The following is a 20,557-nucleotide window of genomic DNA, read 5'->3' as shown; positions in this document are numbered from 1 at the left end:
TGTCAGTCTAGTTTCACTTACAAGTTAAGCTTCAGGTTGTGTTCGTGTGCGTCAGTGACAACAAGTAAGTTATAATTATATCACATATATAGATAAGTTAATATAAGTAATTTATGGTTGAGTTTTACAGTCAGTGACAGCCTTTATCTCTGTTGTACTGTATGTGTAGCTTGTATGCTATTTTGTATTATAGTTTACATTTCAGGATATGTTTAGCACTGTTGATTTAAGTAGCTAGGGAGAGTTATTAGCCTCAATTGTGCTTATGATAGTAAATATCTATGTTTATTCCTTTCCTTTAGAACCATACTTACACTGTAAAGCACCAAAGAGAATAGTGCCTGTGCATCTGTATGTTAAATTATATATATTAAACCCTTCAATGAATATCCCTGCCTTCCGTGTCCTGACTAGACACCCCATATTGGTGACAAATTTCCATAACCAGTAGAGCCCCAATACACAACTAGTTTACACTCTCGGTGTATGATTCAGCTAACATTTGTAATTGTGAGGACAAACTTTTTAATCTTTCTAATCCATTTCATGGTGACTTTTATTAACACATTCAAATACGTTCTGGGTAATTTTGTGTAGTTGATTACCTTCGTATTGAACAAGAGTTAAGGCAAATAAATAAACGCAACAAATCACAACAGGGAACATACGTGGCTGTATGGGAAACTGTGTAGCAGAAGCAAAATATGACTAATTTGGTTCAAGTATTCACCATAAGCTCTTAATACACATAGCCTACCTTATAAAAAATCTCCAACATTCACTCATGTAGATTGGTAGTGTTTTTAGTTTTGTTTTGTTTGTTTTTTTGTTTTTTAATGACTGTCCAAAAATGTGCATGATTTTTCATCACTGTCACTGATTACCTTTTTTCTTTCGATTCGCCAACGCATGCGTTCGCAGCATCATGTCATTCAGCAGTTTTTTTCCAGTTCATTCGAGTCGAACGCGACTGAGATCAGAGTTTCAGAGATTGATTCAGAGATCGAACTCTTAAGTATTTAACTCAGTCGTTTTTGATAATTCTCCTTTAAGTGGAAAATGTAAAGGTTGTTTCAGTTCCTTTTCCAAATACGCTCAAAAGATTCAATAAATAGGACCAATTCAAAATAATATTTCATTCAAAATCAAAAATCGGTTTACCGTGACCAAATGAAAGTTATAAAAGAAAGTTGACTGAAACTTAAACTAAATCAAAAACCTACAAGTGCAAATGCATCTTTTCCAAAATGAGGAACTAACTTGGCAGTAGGCCTACGTAAATGAAAAGGGGAAAAAACTCTATATATATATAGGCTGACATCAAAGCATGTCCACAATTATCCCATTTTTGCGCAACATCCTGTCTCCTTGACATCCTGCCTTTATCTGATCGTTTTGAGACCTCCTTTGCTGCCTAAGTAAATCGTTTTATAAAAAATGGTGCCAATATATATTTGATTGGTTATTATTACTAAAAACTACATTTGTTCTCAATCACATATTTGTTTCCTTATGATGTGCCTTCATACAAAGATGTTGTTTAACTGGGCAATCCAGTTGTGTGTGTGCATATAGGCGGCCTACATATTGTAATTAATTTAAGGTTTAATATAAAGATAAATAACATTTTCTTAAGTCATATTAAGCTTTAAATGTAAAAAATCATATATATAACTACTGTAAATGTAGGCCTACTTTAAAACTTCATAAACAACTTCATTTAAATGCTCATTATTAAACATCATCAATGTAACATCATCATATTGATATTACAAAACAAAGTTTTTTAAGCCAGGAGCAGACCATATTTCAAAGAGAAAAAAATTAAACAGAAAATACCTTGCGTGACTTAAAACTTCTCATTTTAGCTGCAAAGAACACAGGAAAAGGGAATTCCTCCTTTCTTTTTGTGGCTAACTCGTGATACAGTATGTTTGTCTCTTGATTCGAGTGCTTCAGATTCACAAGCTTTGAAGTTTGCTCAGTGATGCATGTTTTTCCACAACAACAGCTCTGTGTCTACTGACTAAACTATGTGAAACTGTCACTGGCTCTTTCTGCTTTTTGTAACTGCTATGACAATGTATCATTTGAGCATGCAGGGTTGACTGGGCATTCATTCTTATGACAAGGCTCAGGACAAAGATAGTACAGAACATCCCGTACGAAAATGAACCATGGTTTTACTACATAAAACCCCAAAAACATGGTTATTATTTAAACCATGCTAACCACAAATTTGCTACTCTAACCATATAGTTTAACCATGGTATTTGTGGTTTATATAAATGGTAATCAATTAGTGAAAAGAACATGACAACACTTTTAATAATTAAACCATGGTTAATACAGACAATAACCTATTTATTAAATGAAGACAAAGCGATCTAGAAATAGAAAATAATATAATACTCTTCTGTATAATACTGTATATAAGACTAATTTAAAAATGGATTCAGACTGATGTATTGTTGAAATGTATTGTTGATTAATAAGACCAGAAAGGCTGTGGTGATCTTTGGTATGCCAGAAGGTGCATAACAAGCATTGTACCCCTAAAGGTACAACTTTTGCAAAATGTTTGTGCACCCAAAAAATCTAAAATACAAATCTAAAATACTCTTCAAGTGATTAAATTGCAGTGTCCCGCACACAGGAGTGTCTCTCTGTTTGAAACGTTTAGGGGAATCCAGGTCATGTCACTGGTTTTGTTCATTTTATGGAAGCTTACACATTTATCATGCTTTTGTAGGACAGTATCAGGGCAGGTTGTTTGCAATTGTAACATCCAATTTGTTAGAGTATTGTATATTTTATAGTGGATATATTTTAAAACAGCTATAGTTTGTCTGAAGAAAACATTGTATGCATGTTTTCTGTTTAGATGAGTATCAAACTGGTGTTTGAAAACACAGTACATTAGTATTAACATTCAGGATTGCTATAATTGGTTGCAGTATTATTCAACAATTAAACATACATTTTAATACAGAATAAACAGTTGCTTGATGCATGTAGCTTAGCCTGCTGATGCATGTTGACATGTCGCAAGCATTAGCTTGATTTGACCACATGAGGACGCTGTGAAACTATTTTTAAAAGGCTCCTGATTTGAGCCTTATTATTATTTGTGGCATATTATTTAAAGAATTTGGGCTTATAACCAATAACCTCACAAATTGTCTGCCCACTGCTCCGTGTGTGTGTGTGTTGAATACTCTCTGCTGTGTTTGGATGGGTGAAATGCAAAACACAAATTCTGAAACACGTGACTTTCACTTTCACTTTCTACTCAAGTTGCAAGTGTGCGTAAGTGCCTTGATATACGTTTCTGATTTAGGTATTATGAGTTTGCATGTTATTATGTTTCACAATAATACGTCAAGATTTGAAATAACCATATATTAGGCTCTCATATTGTTATCTGATAAATTTAACGTAGCTTACACAAGACAATGGCCTGTAGAGAGAGTGGGTCTAAGAAACACGAACCTTATGAACGTTAGCTTTATGGATTTTGCCCTATGTCTATCATTCATTGACTAAATTGCGGTTCAGGGGTTATTGTGTTTAATCGCCAGTCCTTCATTTTGCACACATTCTCTCTGAGTATTCCTCATTCTTCAACTCTCGCTGGGTCTCATCTTAACGGTAGGGTTTTTCTTAAATATGAAAATAACATTTAGCCAAAATAACATAGCAAACACAAGAACAAAATGATCACAAATCCCTCTCATTTACAAATATCAGTAAAGAACTTTTACTGATATTTGTAAATGAGAGGGATTTGTGATCATTTTTTTCTTGTGTTGGCTATGTTATTTTGTCAACAAAGAACCTGAAGCAACATTTCAAAATCTACAAAAATGGGAAAACTTGACAATGTAATTTTAAAAATTATGTATTTTCAATACATTGCCCGCGTTTTTATGCATTTATCTACAGTGTATTTTAATACTAGAACTGCTCCTTAAAGTATTCTGGCATTTGAAAGATACACACCACACACACACAAATTTGTTTTTATGTTCAATGTGGGGACATTCTATAGGCGTAATGGTTTTTATACTGCATAAACCATATGTTCTTTCCCTCTACATTGGCCCTGCCCCTAAGCCTACCCATCACAGGAAACATTTTGCATTTTTACTTTCTTAAAAATTGCATTCTATGATTTATAAGCATTTTGAAAAATGGGGACATGGGTAATGTCCTCATATTCCACCCTCTCCTTGTAATACCTGTGTCATACCCATGTCATTATACACATTTGCGTCCTGATATTTCACAAAACAACACATATCTCTTTATAATTTCCACATAAGGATAAAATTATGAAAAATCACATCAAATTGTTTTTTTTATATATATTCATAATAACATTGTAAAATGTCTAAACAAATTCTGTTAAATTGTTTGTGCATTGTTTCTCATATAGGGATATAATGGATCTGAAGGACTACTTAAACAGGATTGGGTTTACGGGCCAATATGACAAAGCCAACCTGGACAGTTTGTTCGCCATCCACAAGCTGCATGTTATGAATATTCCATTTGAGAATGTCAGCATCCACTGTGGGGAGAAGAACACTATGGATGTGCACATCATCTATGATAAAATAGTGAAAAGCAATCGGGGAGGCTGGTGTTGTGAAAACAACCTCTTGTTTTCATGGGTTCTGAAGGAGATGGGATACAAATTCACCATATTAGGTGCCAAAGTGTTTAACTCGCTGGAAAAGGAGTTCCTCCCCACGGACTCTCATCTCATCAATCTGGTGGAGGTTGATGGGAAGCCGTACATTGCTGATGTGAGCTTTGGAGTGTCATACCAAATGTGGCATCCCTTAGAGTTGATCCCAGGTAAAGACCAGCCACAGCCTCCGGGTGTGTTCCGCCTTGTAAATGATGGGGAGAAGTGGATTCTGGAGAAGACTGGAAGGAAGCAAATGGTCCAAGACAAGGCCTTTGCTAATTCCAGCCTCATTGACAAAAGGCTCACCAAAATAATGTACTCCTTTACATTAACACCCTGTGATGCAGATCATTTCCTAGAGACATCAGAGTACCTGCAGACTAATCCAGACTCTCTGTTCATGCTCAAATCCATTTGCTCCCTTCAGACGCCCACAGGCTTCAGAGCTCTGATTGGTTGGACGTACAGTGAGGTCACATTCAAAGAGGACGCAGACTTGGTGAACATGAAGGAAATCCCAGAGAGTGAGATAGAGGCCTTACTAAAGGAAAAGTTTAACCTGGTGTTAGTTCATAAATTCACACCTAAAAACAACAAAGCTAATTATTGCATTTAGTAGGCTACTTATCATATAATACTTTTGTGCTTAATGTTTTATTTTAATATTACAATGTAACATTTTCCTTGTACAGTATCTTTCTATCTTTCATTTCTTTGTTACAGCACGATTTGAAGCAATTGCATTTTCTTGGCATTATAATTGGATTTTTACTGGTCAGATGAAGTCAGACTAAGCACTGAGAAGGACACAAATATAACATAACAGTATTCACTTTTTACCCTTACATTGTCTCCTGATTTCTTCTCTTCACCCTTGCACTCATCGGGCTTTCTCTTGGGCTGGTAAAAGAGTTTTAAAACATACCACAATGTTAATTGTTTAAATGTCAGACCACATCTATTATTTAATGATGGAGATAGGTCTAGTAAAAAGACAGGATCTAACAGTATATGTAAGGCTTGGTGTACAAAGATAGCCAGAAAATGTGCCTGTTTGGACAGTGATGTCCTTTTTGTATAGTATTCAGGGACAAAAAGAAAAGAAAAAAATCATAATGAATTAATCAAGGAATATTTATTTGTATGAATTATATGTTCAGTTGCTGCCTTAACGTTTTAGTATAATTAAATTAGCTGTCATTTTACCTCGTTGAAATTGGTTAAATTATTTTTGATGAGTTAAAGCAATGCATGGGAAAACAACATTTTTTACAATGATTTAGGCTATTGATCATATCCCTTTTTACAGAGAATCTTATTATGCTCCCTTTAAGTAAGTTCAGGGTCATAAAGAACAGATTCATAAACATACATTCAATTGAGTAAATTAGGAGAGAAAAAACAGGAATAAAGGTATTAATTCTTGACAGCTTTGCAATTTGCTATAGGCTTTAGTTAAAATTGGTTGAATCCTGTTTGTTTTCGTTTTCAAAAAAGGGTTAAATGCTTCTAATGGCTTCTTGCTTAATGTAGGCTACTTCACTGGAAATGAAAATAATACTACTAATAATAATAATAATAAAAAACTAAATTGGAAGCAGATTTAAAAGTCATTATCTTTCCTCTTACCAATTGGAGGGAACTCCTCATTTACTCCTTCTATGGACTCTGCTTTCATAAAGTGGAGAGACTGTCAAACTATTGCTGATCTATTTTTCGACGGTTCTTTTGCCTCCTTTAGTCAGCTGCAGGCACAATACGGTTTGCATAACAACATTTTTTCCCGATATCTGCAACTCAGGGATTAGGCCTATGTAAGTAAGCATTTGCCTTGTCTTGCCTTGTCTTAATGAGGCTTCTTCTGCAAAGTTTGATGAGCTTTTAAGACTTGGAAATGGGGTTAGTTACTTGATTACCCTCTACACAGGGTATAAGACACAGAGAAGTAGGGTGAGATCAATGACGAGCTTTGGGCTAATGCATTAGAGAATATTCATAAATGCTCCGTTAACTCTCAGCACTGTCTTATTCAATTTAAGATTATTCATCGACTCCATTACTCTAAAACAATTATAATTTTCAAATGTTTCCCCAATATGTGATAAGTGTCAGACACAGGAAGCCACTCTCCTGCATAGTTATGCTATTTGCTCCAAGTTCATCCCATTCTGGACTAATATTTTTCAAATGCTGTCAGAAATGTTGCATGTTGAATTAGAGCCTGATCCACTTGTGGTGTTATTTGGAATCTCAAATAACCTCACTTCTTTTAAAAAATCTCAAAAACAGTTGTTTTCTTATGGGTTTATTGTTGCAAAGAAACTAATACTAAAGTTTTGGAAGAACCCCAAAGTCCCTACGTGAAATTGTGGTTGGATGAAATGGTAAAATTATTACATCTGGAAAGAATTCGTTTTTCTTTGTTAAACAAACTGGATCAATTTGATACAATTTGGTTTCCCCTTCTCCATTACCTTGATAGCGAATATAGCATGAGTAATTGTATCTGACTGTCCCATTGATTTGATACAAGTCCCTAGGGTGGGGTGGGTGGAATAGGGAGTGCTTTGTTGTTGTTTTTCTTTCTTGTTATTTTATTGTTATTTTTGTTTGTTTCTTTCTCATGTTTATAATGTGGAATCATAAAAGTTATGTACAATGATTGTTGGATTCCCTAATTTTAAACACAAAAAACTAAACACCTAAGCATTTACAAATACCGGTAAAAAAAAAGAAAAGAAAGAAAAGACAAGAAAGAAGGAAAGAAAGAAAGAAAAAATTACAAATACCGGTAGCCACCATCTAAATAATCGAACATATTTCTTTAAGATGACGCGATCCTCTCTAGTGGCCAATGAGAAGAGAGCTTCCGCGATTGGCTGATGCCCGCTGAGGTAGTTGTGTGTGACTGCAGGCCTGAACTGAGCGTCCCCAGCACTGGTGGGAAAAAGCAATGAATTCATTAGAACAAGCCGAAGGTACTTTTTTTTCGTAGCAAGATGATCAGTTTAGTGCGCTCGTCTCCAAGTGCCATAGTAATATATTTGCAGAGCGTCTAAGTGTTTGTTATGGCATGTTAGATGTATTATGTTGACAGTTGGCTGCTAGCATCTAAGCTAAGATTAGACCTTTCAGCCAATGCTTTCAGCAGTTACACCGAAACCGTTTCGTCAACAGGGAGTGCAGCTCCTCTGTAAAGTACAGTCCAGGTCTTGGCTTTAAACGTCGTGTTGGCCAGTAGATGACACCTCCATATCAGACACTGACGTAAAATTCATGCCATTTACATTGTACATTATTCACTAAATTGTAAAGCCATAAAGCTGTCTGTGCCTTGATATGCCTGAGACAGTTGACATTTCTGTCCCTATAAACAATGTAATTCTCATACTAGTGTATTTGCCTTACTTTATGTTTAGCTCTTATTATTAATTTTTTAGAGGGATGTGAAACTGAAGTATAGTGACTCTACTGTCTATGTAGTAGAAAGGTAAAAGGTTTTTGAAAAGATGTTATATGACTGAAAAGATATGTGGTGTTTAATTTTGCAAGACAGAGAAACTGCAACACCTATAATGCTTTGGGCTCGATCCGACTGTCTACAGGCGGGGATGCAAAATGTGGAAGAAAGATCTGTAGTTTTAACCATAGATATGTATACATATCTATGGTTTTAATATGCCCTGGAGCTGTCAAAAACCCTTTATAGCTGATATATACATATAGATTTACACTACTGACAATGTAGCAATACAAAGCTAGTACAAAACAGTGTCCTTTAAATGGTGTTTGGATTTTCTGCTTCAGTATTTTAAATAGATGTAAAATAGATTACCTCACCATAAGTACTGTGCTGATGCTATTGTTTTCCTCACCTGCAGACTTGAAGGCTTTTGAGAGGAGACTGACAGAGTATGTATCTTGTTTGCAGCCGGCTACAGGTCGTTGGCGCAGTAAGTCAGTCCTGCTTTTCTGGTCTAATTTTTACTAAATCTGTTTTAGCACTTTAAAACCTGAACTATGTGCCTATGCTCTGAGCCAAGAAGTCACACTTATTTAGTGTTCATAACTCTTATATATCCACAAGGATTGACCTTATTGTGCAATACACTGCCTTATTTTAATTCATGAATTCTATCTTCTTTTTGCAGTGATTTTGATCGTGGTGTCTGTGTGCACAGCCACAGGAGCCTGGAACTGGCTTATAGATCCAGACACTCAGAAAGTATGTGAAATTAATTAATAGATGTTACATAGGTAGTCAGGTCTGATTTCACGTTCTCCTTGTGTGCATTCTTATGTCATCTGTTTTCACAGGTTTCTTTCTTTTCGTCTTTATGGAATCATCCATTTTTCACTATCAGCTGTGTGACTCTCATTGGCCTTTTCTTTGCTGGAATACATAAACGAGTTGTGGCACCATCTATGTATCCTTCTCAATGCTGGAAATTTGCAGTGCTGTGCCATTCTATTGAGTTTTAACAATCCCAAACCTGCCCAGATCTCTTCTTAACCACTTGTTGCAGTATTGCAGCACGCTGCCGGACAGTACTAGCAGAATATAACATGTCCTGTGATGATGTGAGTACTTTTGTACTTTTGATGTGAGAATTATTGCCCTTTGTGATCTCTCAATTTCACTGAATTAAGAATCCAAAGTAACTTTTCTTGTGCGTTAATTTGCATTTTCCCTCCTTGTATGCTAGACGGGGAAACTTATCCTAAAACCACGGCCTCATATACAGTAGCACCTCGGATGGGATTGGAGAGTATTTCATATCAACATTAATCATCAAGATTGCACATTGGTCTCAGTGCCAGGAGATAATCCAAAGTGTGTGGGGGTCAACCTCCCAAATAGGACTCTAACTTCCCTCTGCAATTTATGAAGAAGCAATGGGAGCTCAAAAGGAACTGCCCATTTTGAAGAAAGCATTGTTTCTGCTATTTTTAAATAACATCATTATTTTTCTGTTGGAAAATTTGAGTTTTATTTGATTGTGGATTTTGATATCCTCATTTGTAATGCTGTGGTCTTATTTTAGATGCATACGGTGTATGTATTTTTAAGTAAATTGCTGAACACATAATAAATATTAAAATGTAGATATTTGTTTTCCTTATTAAGCTTACTTTTACATATATAGAAAACATTTATGAAATGTTTATGCCTATGACATGATGCGCTGCTTTTTGTTGTTTTTAAAATCATTTTATGCGACCAAAGGCTGCTCTAGTTTAACATAAAAGAGTCACAGGCAAATGTGTGCATCTTAAGTGTCATTGTTGGCTGAGATTTTATTTACTTTCACTCCAGAGTTAAAATCTACAAGAATATCTTTAAGTGAACTGTGTTGGCAATAATAAAAATTGTTTGTACAGAGTTTGTTGCTATTTATTATTCATATCAGTATTATTAATGTCACTGAAACTGAGAACTAGTTCAAATGAAACCCAGTGTGTCTGTCAGTTGACAGTTTATTAAATGTATTAATGATTTGAAATGATTTTGAATCAGTAAGTTGAATAATTTTAATTAACTTATTTGGGTCATCACGTCTTTCTAATGTCACATGATATATAGGCTATTACATAATTTATAGAATTCTGCATTTAAATTCTGCATAGTATGGTTCAAAAACACTCTAGTATTTACTAAAGTAATTTTACTATAATATTGTTTCATGCAGGAGAAATTAAAATAAAAACAGAAGAAAAAACAGATAACAATATATGCAAATATTGTTATCTGTTTTTTCTTCTGTTTTTTTTTTTTAATTTCTCCTGCATGAAACAATATTATAGTAAAATTACTTTAGTAAATACTAGAGTGTTTTTGAACCATACTAGGCGATAGTAAATATACTAGAGTACATTGTATTATAATTGTAATGTCTTGACTATAGTATGGTTCAAAAACACTAGCATTTATTAGAGAAATTTTACTATAATATGCATTAGTATTTTTTGTGTTCAAGCCATGATACACTAGAACCATGGCATTTGTGCTTACATTGACAAATGCAACGTTTTAATAAGGTGCTATTTCGCACCATTAGTCTATCATCTCAGTCTATGCTTATAAGTTATCAGTCACTATAAATTAATCAATCTTACAAGAGCCATTATGAATAGTCCATGTCGATGAGTTGATTCGAGAACCGCCCGAACCGATTCATGTTATGATCGTCTATGGTTGTGTGATCCTGTTGAAGTGATTCATTGGAAAGATCCGAGTCAAAAGAACGATTGGTTTACGAATTGGACATCGTAAGAGCTCACGCGGCCACCGTACTTATTGTAAACATGGCGTCCGACGAAGATAGCGATGAGGATTTCGTGACTTACGGAACACCATTAGAGCCTCTGGAAGAAGGTATTATATGTGTACAATGACGCTGTCATTTGTATGAACTTGTAGGGTTTTAATGCTTTGGCGCTGTGAAATTTTAATGAAAACAGCAGGTGCAGAAATTTCACACTTTCCTAACAATTTCACCTTGTTCATTTATGTGTATTTCAGATGAACCCATCAGAAAGCCAGTACCTCTTCACGAGCAGACGGTTAAAGATGAGAAGGGCCGGTACAAGAGATTTCACGGAGCTTTCACTGGTGGCTTCTCCGCTGGTTACTTTAACACAGTGGGCACTAAAGAAGGTCAGTACCAGCCCTGCTCAGTGCAATGCTTTTGATTCTGTTAAGAGTGTTTTGTCGTAACTTAGTTTAACTAATCTGCTCTGTCCTTTAGGCTGGGCACCATCAACATTTCTATCAAGTAGACAGCAAAAGGCAGAGAGACAGAATGCTAGACCAGAGGACTTTATGGATGAGGAGGTTAGTGTGTGAATCTCGGTTCTCACACTGTGCCTTGATACCTGTAAAGCTAATTTCTAATACAAAATATGTTTTTTTAAGGATTTGGGTGAGCATGGTATTGCCCCAAGAGAGATTGTCACTACAGATGAGTTTGCATCGGAGAGGAAGGATCAGTTAAAAGACAAAGCACGAGCTGTCAGCTCTCTTGCTGCTCTGATACCTGGAGACACTGGTCTGCTGGAGGAGCTTATAACCCCTGCACGGTATGCATCACTCTAACTAATATGGGTAACTAACTATGATGTAACTGAAAACTAAACTTATTATATGGCATTGTGTGATTGTCAGGTCTTCTATTGGTGTGGAGCTGCTAAGAAAAATGGGCTGGAAAGATGGCCAAGGAGTCGGACCAAGACTGAAGAGAAAGCAACCCAAGCAAAACACTGGTGATGAGAGAAGATATCTTAGATGTTTTGTTTTAGCTGAAGTGTCATTTTTAGGTTTCAGGTCAGGAAATGATGGTGTGCTGAGCACCATGTTAACATTTTAAGAAGCTTAGCTTTGCTCTTTCTCATCTTTCAGATGCTGTTAGAGTTTATGGTTGTGCTTTGCCTTCCAAAGGATCAGTGGACTCTGAGGTGGATATTGTTTAGTGTTTGGGGTTTTGATCAGATTCATTTGAAATTCTAACGGCTGCATCTGAAATAGCATACTCTCTGAGTACTCAAATAAGTACTTACTTCGTGACCTTTAAAGTATTTTGTATTATGGTTGTAGTCTTCATCATGTTGTCATAGTCATGTGACCAGGGTCCGTTGTGTTGCTACACTGCTATTCACAAGTTTCTCCTGTGGGCTCATTGGACAGTAAAGTGTCCATCAGACGTGCACTTCAGAATCTCAGTCATCCAGATATTTTTTGCCTACTGTTTATGAATATTGTGAATTCGTACATACTGTTCAATATACAATGAATAGTAGAGAAGTATGCATATTTGGATGCAGCCTATATGTGACTATTAGATTTTAGTCAGACTGAAAAAACTTTTCTTCTTTTTCAGGAGGAGGATGATGATGAATTTGCTCCAGAGAATGTTACCTTTGCCCCCAAAGATGTGATCCCAGTGGACTTCACTCCTAAAGTGGACTCCCATGGTCTGGGTTACCGAGGGCTGAACCCTCTACAGGCCTTGGGTGGCGGATCAGGACCAGGACATATAAATCTCTTCACGCTTCACTCTGACAGAACAACCAGCTTATTTGGAGACAAAAAGTCAGGACAACAACGCAAGGGTGGGATTGGAGGACAGGTAATGACAAAGTGCTGATCAGTAGTGGCCTAGAAAACTACATTTGAACATTTCCATTAGAAGAAACATGCTTGCTGACATCAGTGTATATGTGTTTAGGCTTTTGGAGTTGGTGCAATGGAGGAGGAAGATACTGATATTTATCATAAAGACTCCATGTCCAACTACGATACTGTGCTGGGAGGAGAAGAGCCAGGGGATGGACTCTACGGATGGACTGCTCCCCAGCAATACTCCAGGAAGAAGAATGGTTGGTGACATGAAGTTCTTGGTTGTGTCCTCATCATATTCTCTTGCTGGATTTACATTGCATCAGGACATCAGAACTGTGCACTTTTTGAGTGTCTTTTGTCATGTGGCCACACTGTTTCATTTGAAATTGTGGGCTTTCCATTAAAGATGGCTCCTCTATGACAAATGTATTTGATTTTTGTTTCAGACCCAAAAAGAGACGTGGCATATTTGGGCAGGATTCTGGAGGGGTTTACAGTGGCCTCTGAAGTCAAAGAAATGAAAACTGTAATGTATAGCATTAAGCTTCTGTTCCTTTATTACCTTATTTGAGGTGCTGTTAAATTAGGCTCACTGGTTTTGTTTCTAGATCTATCCTCCCCCTGATCTGCCCCGTGACTTTCGGCCAGTACATTACTTCCGCCCTGTGGTTGATCCATCCTCCGTCAGCCCTATTGTTGCCCAGGCTCTGCAGGCTTCACGTGGACACCTATCACAGGATGCACCACAGCAGGGTCGTCACAACTTAGACTCTGGTCAGAGACGTGACATGCTGGGAGAAACACCTCTTCAGGGTAAGGGTGTCTCTGTGTATGTGTTATGGTTTTTTAAGAGGGATTTGAATTATAGATTTGTGATTGCAGGTGGATTCAGATCAGGGCTGTCACAATATCACATGTTCATTACACAATGATCAAAAGAATTCACAATAACGACACAATCACGATATCTATAAAAAAAATTGAAAACAATAATGATATCAGCTATAGTTTTGGAACAAAGAATCAGTTATTGTAGGGAGGTAGAGCGAGAGTTTGTAAGAATACCGGTAAAAATGCATAGAAAGAACTTGATTTTGATCAGTGCACTCTGACTGGGGTGAGGGTAGAGTGTCTTGCTTTCATCTGCCATCTCCTCTGGCATAATTTTGAGCCACAGTAGCAGCTACATGCTGCATATCATGTAATTGAGTAGTTGCTGTGCAAGTCTCACTCCACTGATCTCAAGAGACTAGCGACTGATGCTAGAGGTATTTTGTTATTTAGTTCCGTTCGAAAGACCTGTTTATCAAGCATTTTTACTTTAATTACATACATGTTTTTTTTACATGTTTAAATATTTTTATTAATATGAAAACAATCACATAACCCACAGAGAGATCGCACTGTCCGAGAGTTGGAGAATATTCACACACAATTTATACAAATAAAAACATGATATCAGAGTTTAAAAATAAAATATTTAAAAAAAAGAACCATACATCACGGTTGTTAAAACATTAAGCTGTGTCGTTAGCAAGTCGTTTCCCATCATGCTTTTGCTCAGTGGAGAGCAACTGCGCTGGACTGCAAAATCCAACACATCCGCCTTTCGCTCGCAAGAGTTTTTTGACATGCGTCAGCATGACATCAGAGCAAGGCGGACCACCATCGGACACATTTCTAATCGGCATGCATCTCGCGCTGATCACCGGTGATCGGTTCTGCGCATATTTTGCTCATCTCAAACAAGCCATTTGTTGACTAACCCTCCGCCCACAAGACATGCAAAATAGGGGGCGGGGTTTTGTTGCTCTCCCACGTGGAGAAGAGCGCGCATTCAACGCTTGCATCTCCTCGTTATGGTAAGAGGCGGGACCTTTCCAGGCAGAGTGCGCTAAACTGCTGTCCGATCACAACACGGGAAGCTCTGGCCCAATCAGAACTCGTTACGTGTTTCTGAAGGAAGGACCTCATAGAACAAGGAAATCATCAGGCCGTTTTTAGGACAGAGAAAACAGCGCTGTACAGAGAAGTAAATTGTGTAAAAAATACTGTGTTTTTTTTACACGTGAAACATGAACTCATGTTATATTGCACTCTGTAAACATAATCAAAGCTTCGAAAACACGCGAAGAACGGGACCTTTAAATCGGCAAAATTGCCTGTGCCAGCATGCTTTCAGTGCAGCGTGACATCGACACAACGGAAAACAATAAAAAGCATTTATTTACAGAAATAAATTATAACAGCATATACATTTCTAATAATAAAAAATAAATAAAAACAAAATAAAGTCAGAATCAATTCACAGGGAGTATAATAAATGTTTGCAAAATTCCAAAGTGCAGGGGAACATATATAAAATAAAAAAACACAAGCCACAGTTAAATTAGGTAACCCTGAGTGATCAATAAATACAATTAAAATAAATAAATTATTAAAACAATGAAAGTTTAGCCAGAATTGTGAACTTTCTCGTCTTTCACGCGTGTGAGTCTTTTCAAATTGTGTGCGAGGAAAACCAACTTGTTAACATTGGCCGGCAGCAGTGCACTCTTGGATTTTACTGATAATAAATCTAAAAAGACTAACATATTTCAAGTCCCAACATATGACATTGCTATTTGTAAATTAGAAGCACCATTATATACGAAAGAGTGAATCGTCTTTATTGGTAAGAAACTTACCTGTTTCAAGTGGAAAGCTATTTTGTTGTTGATGAGTGGTATAGGACATGCACTGTTTGCACAACTTGCATTTGACTTTTTTGGTTCATCTTTTATCCTTTCAAAGTGAATCCACACTTTAGATTTTCTTATTCCAGACATTAAAGGTGGACTTTGCAACTTTTCCATCCGTTAGAGGGCGCCAATTCAAAAGTAGTTTGATGACGCCAAGTTTGAGCTCAGCATCTTGCAGTGTAGTCTATATTGTATCCGACAGCAATGTTGCAACACAAGTGGGAGTGACTGTGTTTTTTACCATTCCTTTGTCTGTTACAGATTATTTAATATGTACCAACTTTACTTTCACTATACTGAAAATGATAGCAAAGAATATTAGAACGACAGTGCGACAAATAATGGTACGTTCATTCATAATTAATTTACAAGAAATGCTGCGTAATACACATGGTCGCATTATGCGCATAGTACCTCCTGGTCATAAAGCATTATATCCATAAATGTTTCACAATTGACAAATGTTTTAACTATGTAACGACACGAACACCAGACTCTGGCTCATACATCGGAAGTTTTAAATTAATTCCACACATGAAACGGTGAGGAAGTAAAAATAATTTTTAATGTGAAAAACTGTTACCCAGTCATAGCAGTGGGCAAAACAAATGTATTTCTAACATTAGTGGCCCTTAAAGAACATTAAAAGATTATTTTAAATACAGTTTGTTATCCCTTTAATACAATGTATGACCCCAATTTTCTGTATAAAATGTTTGTTTTTGTTCTGTAGGTCCCAGTTCTGTGTTTGAGTTGCTTGACAGTAAGGACAGAGAGAGGCTGAATGAGATCCGCAGAGAGGCCGAAGGGCGGAATAAGTCAGCAGGAAACTTTTCCTCACCTGCGGATCGAGCTGCCCTGGTGGCTTCGGCTAAAGCTGCCGCTCTGCAGGCCCTGTCCAGCCGTTTCCAGTCAAACGCCCCACAGCCTGATTCCCACATTCAGTGCATCACCTCTCCAGTCCAACCTCAAGCTTCCTTCGAGACCCAGATGGTTTTGAATGCTTGGTCTGGTCCCACTGCTGATGCTAGCAAAACCTTTAAACCATTTGCAAACAATCCTCAGAAACAGAGCCGCTACGATCTGTACATCAACAACCTCAAACAGGGAAATAAAGGTGAATTTCAACATTTTATGTTTGGTCTGTTTTATCTTGGATTTTCCTAATCTGTGTATAGCTAAATACATAATTTCCATACTATTTGTAGATGCCCTGGACTCAAGTCTGGACGCCTCCATGACGGAGTGGGAAAGAGGGAGAGAAAGGGACGAATTTTTACGAGCTGCATTACTCTATAAGCCCAGCAACTCTTTTCTCTCCTCACGCTTCACACGTGGCAAACAAGAGGATGACACAGACAGTGTGGAGGTCGCACGGGATCAAGAGGTTAAGAGCTCCACCTTCAGTTTAAGTTAATCTTCAGATAATCTTTGACATTATTTCAGGAAATTTGTTGGCTTAAAATGTAACTAAAAAGGTGCTTTAATTTCTAGTATTGTCCTCTGTCTAGCAATTTGTTTTTATTATAATTCTATTTTAATATTCAATCTCTTTAGAATGATGTAGATGACAAGCAGGCCGCTGTGAAGATGAAGATGTTTGGGAAACTGACCAGAGAAACATTTGAGTGGCACCCTGATAAACTATTGTGTAAAAGATTTAATGTTCCACACCCTTATCCAGGGTAAGACGCAGATCAAATCATATGCTGTATCTGAAGACATTCCTTTACTATTAGAGTAAATTAAGTACAAAATGTGCTTTAATACAAAAAACAAATTGAAGAAAAAAAAACATTTACAATAATATTAAATTGCAGCCGAAATTTTTTTTTTTTGTAATTATTGCAATGCAATGTTTTTTTTGTTTTTTTATGGACGGTATTTTCTGCCAACCAAGTTAATGGGATGATAAATATGTCATTAAAATGGGGAAAGGAAAATGTGGAAAATTTTCATTAAATTATATTATAAAGTATTATATACATTTAATTTCATTAAACTTTTGTCTGTTTTGCAGATCTAGTGTAGTGGGAATGCCTAAAATAAAGAGAGATAAGTACTCGGTCTTTAACTTCCTGACCTTAACGGATAGCAGGCAGGTCAGCAGGGAGGCCCCAAGTGCTCCCAATCCTCCCAGCTCCAGCACAACACTTCCCCGTTTGACTCCAGATGTCTCCAATAAGAGATCCAGGTGGGACGTACCAGGGCAGGCATCTGAACCTAAAGACCCACTCTGTGCATTCCTCAGTGAAACTCGCAGTGAGGTTTCAGCGGCCCAGCAAAGTGAAGCAGGGGTCAAGACCCAGACAGACTCTCCACATGCTTCTGTCACTCCAGAGGTACCAGTGGATACTTAAGTGTATTGCTAATAAATAAATTCACTTACTAAATTTTCACTTACAGAAAAGTAACTTGAAGTTAAATTATTTTAAAATTAGTATATTATACAGCAAACCTCAATGTAATGATCACATTTCTGTGCAGGTAAAAGTAGCACAGTCTGATGGGCAGCAGACTGAACAAAAGAATGAAGAGGAGGAGAAGGAAGAGGATGAAGAAGAAGAGGTAAGGCCTCCAATGGATCTCTTTAAAGCCATCTTTGCCAGCTCGTCAGATGAGAAGAGCTCATCGTCATCTGAAGATAATAGTGAAGAAGAGGAAGAGGTGGCTCTTCCCTCATCTGAACCAATCCAAAGCAGTGCAGGGACAGTGAACCCACTCATCCCAGCTCAGATCACTCCTGTTCCCGACATCAGCAAAGTGACGGGTAATCTAAATGAGCTTTATATGAGCAGTTCAATAAAACAGATGTGAGTGCCATAATCATTTTTGACTTTTTCCTCCCCACCCCTCAGATCTGAAGCATCTTACAGTCCAGAGCATGCCATCTGCTGAAACTGCAGCAGAGAATACTCAGTCCAAAGATCTTGCTCCTTCTAAATCACACGAACTGGATGAAGAGGAGTTTGGCCCAAGACTGCCACCTCCTGGTCAGTCACTGGAACCACTACCACCATCACCCTCAATTCATCATCTAAACAATGTGACCGTGTTGATGCAATAATACCTTTTATTAAATTGATTTTATTAATTAATAATGATTTCAGCTCAATCTCACAAGATTATACTATCTGATACTTTTGAATATACAGGTGCAGTAATTATTACTGATTATTACAGTTATTACTTTTATCTCATCTAGATTGATTTACTAGCTTGTCCTTTATACATCAAGTTTTTCATTGTTCCTCTCTTCTTTAGGGACTGTTCCACCTGCACGCTCACCGCAGCTGAAGAAACAGAAGAAAAAAGATAAAGAGAAACACAGACCCAAGAAACACAAGAAAGAGAAGAAGGTACAAATTTATTTGGTCTGACTGCCAGACATTTTTTTGCAAAACTAGAAATTTAATAGAGACACAATCTTTTCTCAGAAAAAAAAGAACAAGAAACATAAGCATAAAGGGAAACAGAAGAAGAGGGCGGAGGAGTCCAACAGCAGCTCAGATGACACCGACTCCAACAGTGAAGATGAAAATAGAGTTGTGTCTACTAGTGAACTGCTTCAGAGGTCAGAGCTTATATTTTCAATCATATTTCATTGTATAATGCATCTTTTAAATTGTAATTCTATCTTGGTATACATTTTTGTAGTTTAACGGCTTGAAATATGATTTCTTTCTCCCTGGCTTAGGTTAAAAAACATCAAGAGCAAGAGATAGAAGAATTGAGAGTGAGGAAGTTGTCTTACTGAAACTTCACAACAATAATACAGTGAATACTGATTGTGTGTGTGCATTTATTTTCATAAGTGTACCTAATGGTAAAATGTGTTATGATTGCAGATATTTTTAATAAAAAATATTTAAAAAGCTGAGTAATTATTATAAAAAAATGTCAAAAAGCACAGTGTTATTAAACTACATTAACTTTATTGTAATGCAACAGTAATTTGACCATTTTCTGTTCTTTAAGATTCATGTCACTATAAAAGCAATTACGGTACAATGGTTACAGGTCATGTGTTACTGTTCCATCAGAACATGCAGTAAAAATGACAAGAAGTCAGGCACAAGCAAGTTAGAACATGTTTAATATTTTTTTCTATAATATATTCAAAAGCTAAACCCCTAAAAAAAAAAAAATGGGTATTGAAATGGCAAATTAATGAGTCTTGCTGTCATCTACTGGTTATAATGGAAATTTCATGTAATTTTGTTCATGAATGTATGTTTCCATATTCGTTCTATTAAATCTGCAGATGAGCTGACTGACATATTATTAGCCAGAGTAAATACATTTGCAATTTTTAAAGAAAGAAAGAAAAGTAGAAAACCCAAAAAGGAATTATTTAAATAGATAAACATATTTCCAATCTTGACAAGATGGATTTAATGAATACTAGATGATTATTTAAATGCTTTGAAATTAAATCAGTTTTCAGGGATTGACTTGATGTAAGAGCTAAGTTAACATGGAATACTGTATTGTTCATGCTCACCCTGATATACTATACAAAAAAAAAGTTAAATATCTTTCCCTCAGTGGGTGTTGAGGCCCATAATATTGAAATCCTAGAATCGCCCCTGCATGTTCGCACATATCATCTCGTTATTTATAGATACGTAGTGAGTTGACGCCTCTATACCGCAAGTATATATACTTCAAGCGATAGCCAATCACACAGCGGCGCCGTGGCTTAGTTGGTTAAAGCGCCTGTCTAGTAAACAGGAGATCCTGGGTTCGAATCCCAGCGGTGCCTTTTATACCACACAGGCACAACGCTATTTTCAGTATCATTAATAAAAAACACTGTATAAAACAACAAGATATGCTATAAAACAATACCTTTAAAAGGGATTAATATGACTGCAACTGTTTGGCATTCGGGCCACATGTAGCCTACGTTGTAGAGACAGAGCAAAATAATGTTGTATTTTGAAACCAATCTGTGCAGAAATATTTAAGATGGCTTTCATTCGATAATTCAGCATGTAA

At 36.7% G+C, this 20,557-nt stretch overlaps 4 protein-coding genes and 1 non-coding gene across 10 annotated transcripts in view; 4 read left to right on the top strand and 1 right to left on the bottom strand.

Annotated features, from left to right (window-relative positions):
• The window catches only part of abcc12 (ATP-binding cassette, sub-family C (CFTR/MRP), member 12), a 49,445-nt gene extending 47,453 nt beyond the window's left edge, over positions 1-1,992 (bottom strand). For all 3 annotated transcript variants that reach the window (XM_067439877.1, XM_067439881.1, XM_067439887.1), the window contains exon 1: positions 1,840-1,992. The gene's annotated coding sequence lies outside the window, so the exon portion shown is untranslated. The remainder of the gene's footprint in view (positions 1-1,839) is intronic.
• Positions 5-5,541, top strand: LOC137071708 (arylamine N-acetyltransferase, pineal gland isozyme NAT-10-like). 4 transcript variants are annotated; one of them, XM_067439920.1, is made up of 2 exons: positions 5-64; positions 4,439-5,541. In XM_067439920.1, the coding sequence occupies exon 2, from the start codon at positions 4,446-4,448 to the stop codon at positions 5,310-5,312; it is 867 nt and encodes a 288-aa protein (XP_067296021.1). In that variant the 5' UTR covers positions 5-64; positions 4,439-4,445; the 3' UTR covers positions 5,313-5,541. The 4 variants fall into 4 exon arrangements, with proteins under 4 accessions (XP_067296021.1, XP_067296000.1, XP_067296015.1 ...); XM_067439899.1 differs by lacking the exon at positions 5-64 and adding an exon at positions 3,219-3,305; XM_067439914.1 differs by lacking the exon at positions 5-64 and adding an exon at positions 3,280-3,309.
• Positions 5,542-7,500: 1,959 nt separating this feature from the next.
• On the top strand, positions 7,501-10,080 carry cnep1r1 (CTD nuclear envelope phosphatase 1 regulatory subunit 1). The gene is made up of 6 exons (XM_067450534.1): positions 7,501-7,674; positions 8,578-8,649; positions 8,848-8,921; positions 9,014-9,123; positions 9,223-9,277; positions 9,403-10,080. Exons 1-6 carry the CDS (start codon positions 7,650-7,652, stop codon positions 9,442-9,444), a joined length of 378 nt encoding a protein of 125 aa, XP_067306635.1. The 5' UTR covers positions 7,501-7,649; the 3' UTR covers positions 9,445-10,080.
• Positions 10,081-10,978: 898 nt separating this feature from the next.
• gpatch1 (G patch domain containing 1) lies at positions 10,979-19,734 on the top strand. Its single transcript, XM_067450522.1, has 19 exons — positions 10,979-11,072; positions 11,220-11,354; positions 11,446-11,531; positions 11,613-11,776; positions 11,862-11,959; positions 12,096-12,151; positions 12,574-12,822; positions 12,922-13,072; positions 13,262-13,341; positions 13,424-13,628; positions 16,290-16,673; positions 16,765-16,943; positions 17,114-17,241; positions 17,577-17,898; positions 18,044-18,326; positions 18,415-18,549; positions 18,821-18,915; positions 18,994-19,130; positions 19,254-19,734. The coding sequence occupies exons 1-19, from the start codon at positions 11,003-11,005 to the stop codon at positions 19,279-19,281; spliced, it is 2,985 nt and encodes a 994-aa protein (XP_067306623.1). The 5' UTR covers positions 10,979-11,002; the 3' UTR covers positions 19,282-19,734.
• Positions 19,735-20,247: 513 nt separating this feature from the next.
• trnat-agu (transfer RNA threonine (anticodon AGU)) lies at positions 20,248-20,321 on the top strand. The gene has a single exon. It is a non-coding gene; the product is annotated as a tRNA-Thr (tRNA).
• The last annotated feature ends 236 nt before the right edge of the window (positions 20,322-20,557 follow it).

This window comes from Pseudorasbora parva, chromosome 1 (assembly GCF_024679245.1).
Source record: "Pseudorasbora parva isolate DD20220531a chromosome 1, ASM2467924v1, whole genome shotgun sequence".
Lineage (NCBI taxonomy): Eukaryota > Metazoa > Chordata > Actinopteri > Cypriniformes > Gobionidae > Pseudorasbora > Pseudorasbora parva.
Note: the sequence above shows the minus strand (reverse complement) of the source record. Positions and strands in the feature narration are given on the sequence as shown.

What these genes read in the sequence shown, in the direction of transcription:
- LOC137071708 (XM_067439899.1), top strand. Translation starts at nt 3,235, where the DNA reads ATGGGTGAAATGCAAAACACAAATTCTGAAACACGTGACTTTCACTTT. An exon ending in TTTCTACTCAAGTTGCAAGT is followed by an intron (nt 3,306 to 4,438) that starts GTGCGTAAGTGC and finishes TTTCTCATATAG; the next exon opens with GGATATAATGGATCTGAAGG.
- cnep1r1 (XM_067450534.1), top strand. Translation starts at nt 7,650, where the DNA reads ATGAATTCATTAGAACAAGCCGAAG. An exon ending in TTCATTAGAACAAGCCGAAG is followed by an intron (nt 7,675 to 8,577) that starts GTACTTTTTTTT and finishes CCTCACCTGCAG; the next exon opens with ACTTGAAGGCTTTTGAGAGG. An exon ending in ATAACATGTCCTGTGATGAT is followed by an intron (nt 9,278 to 9,402) that starts GTGAGTACTTTT and finishes CTTGTATGCTAG; the next exon opens with ACGGGGAAACTTATCCTAAA.
- gpatch1 (XM_067450522.1), top strand. Translation starts at nt 11,003, where the DNA reads ATGGCGTCCGACGAAGATAGCGATGAGGATTTCGTGACTTACGGAACA. An exon ending in AAGTCAAAGAAATGAAAACT is followed by an intron (nt 13,342 to 13,423) that starts GTAATGTATAGC and finishes TTTTGTTTCTAG; the next exon opens with ATCTATCCTCCCCCTGATCT. An exon ending in CCTCAAACAGGGAAATAAAG is followed by an intron (nt 16,674 to 16,764) that starts GTGAATTTCAAC and finishes TACTATTTGTAG; the next exon opens with ATGCCCTGGACTCAAGTCTG.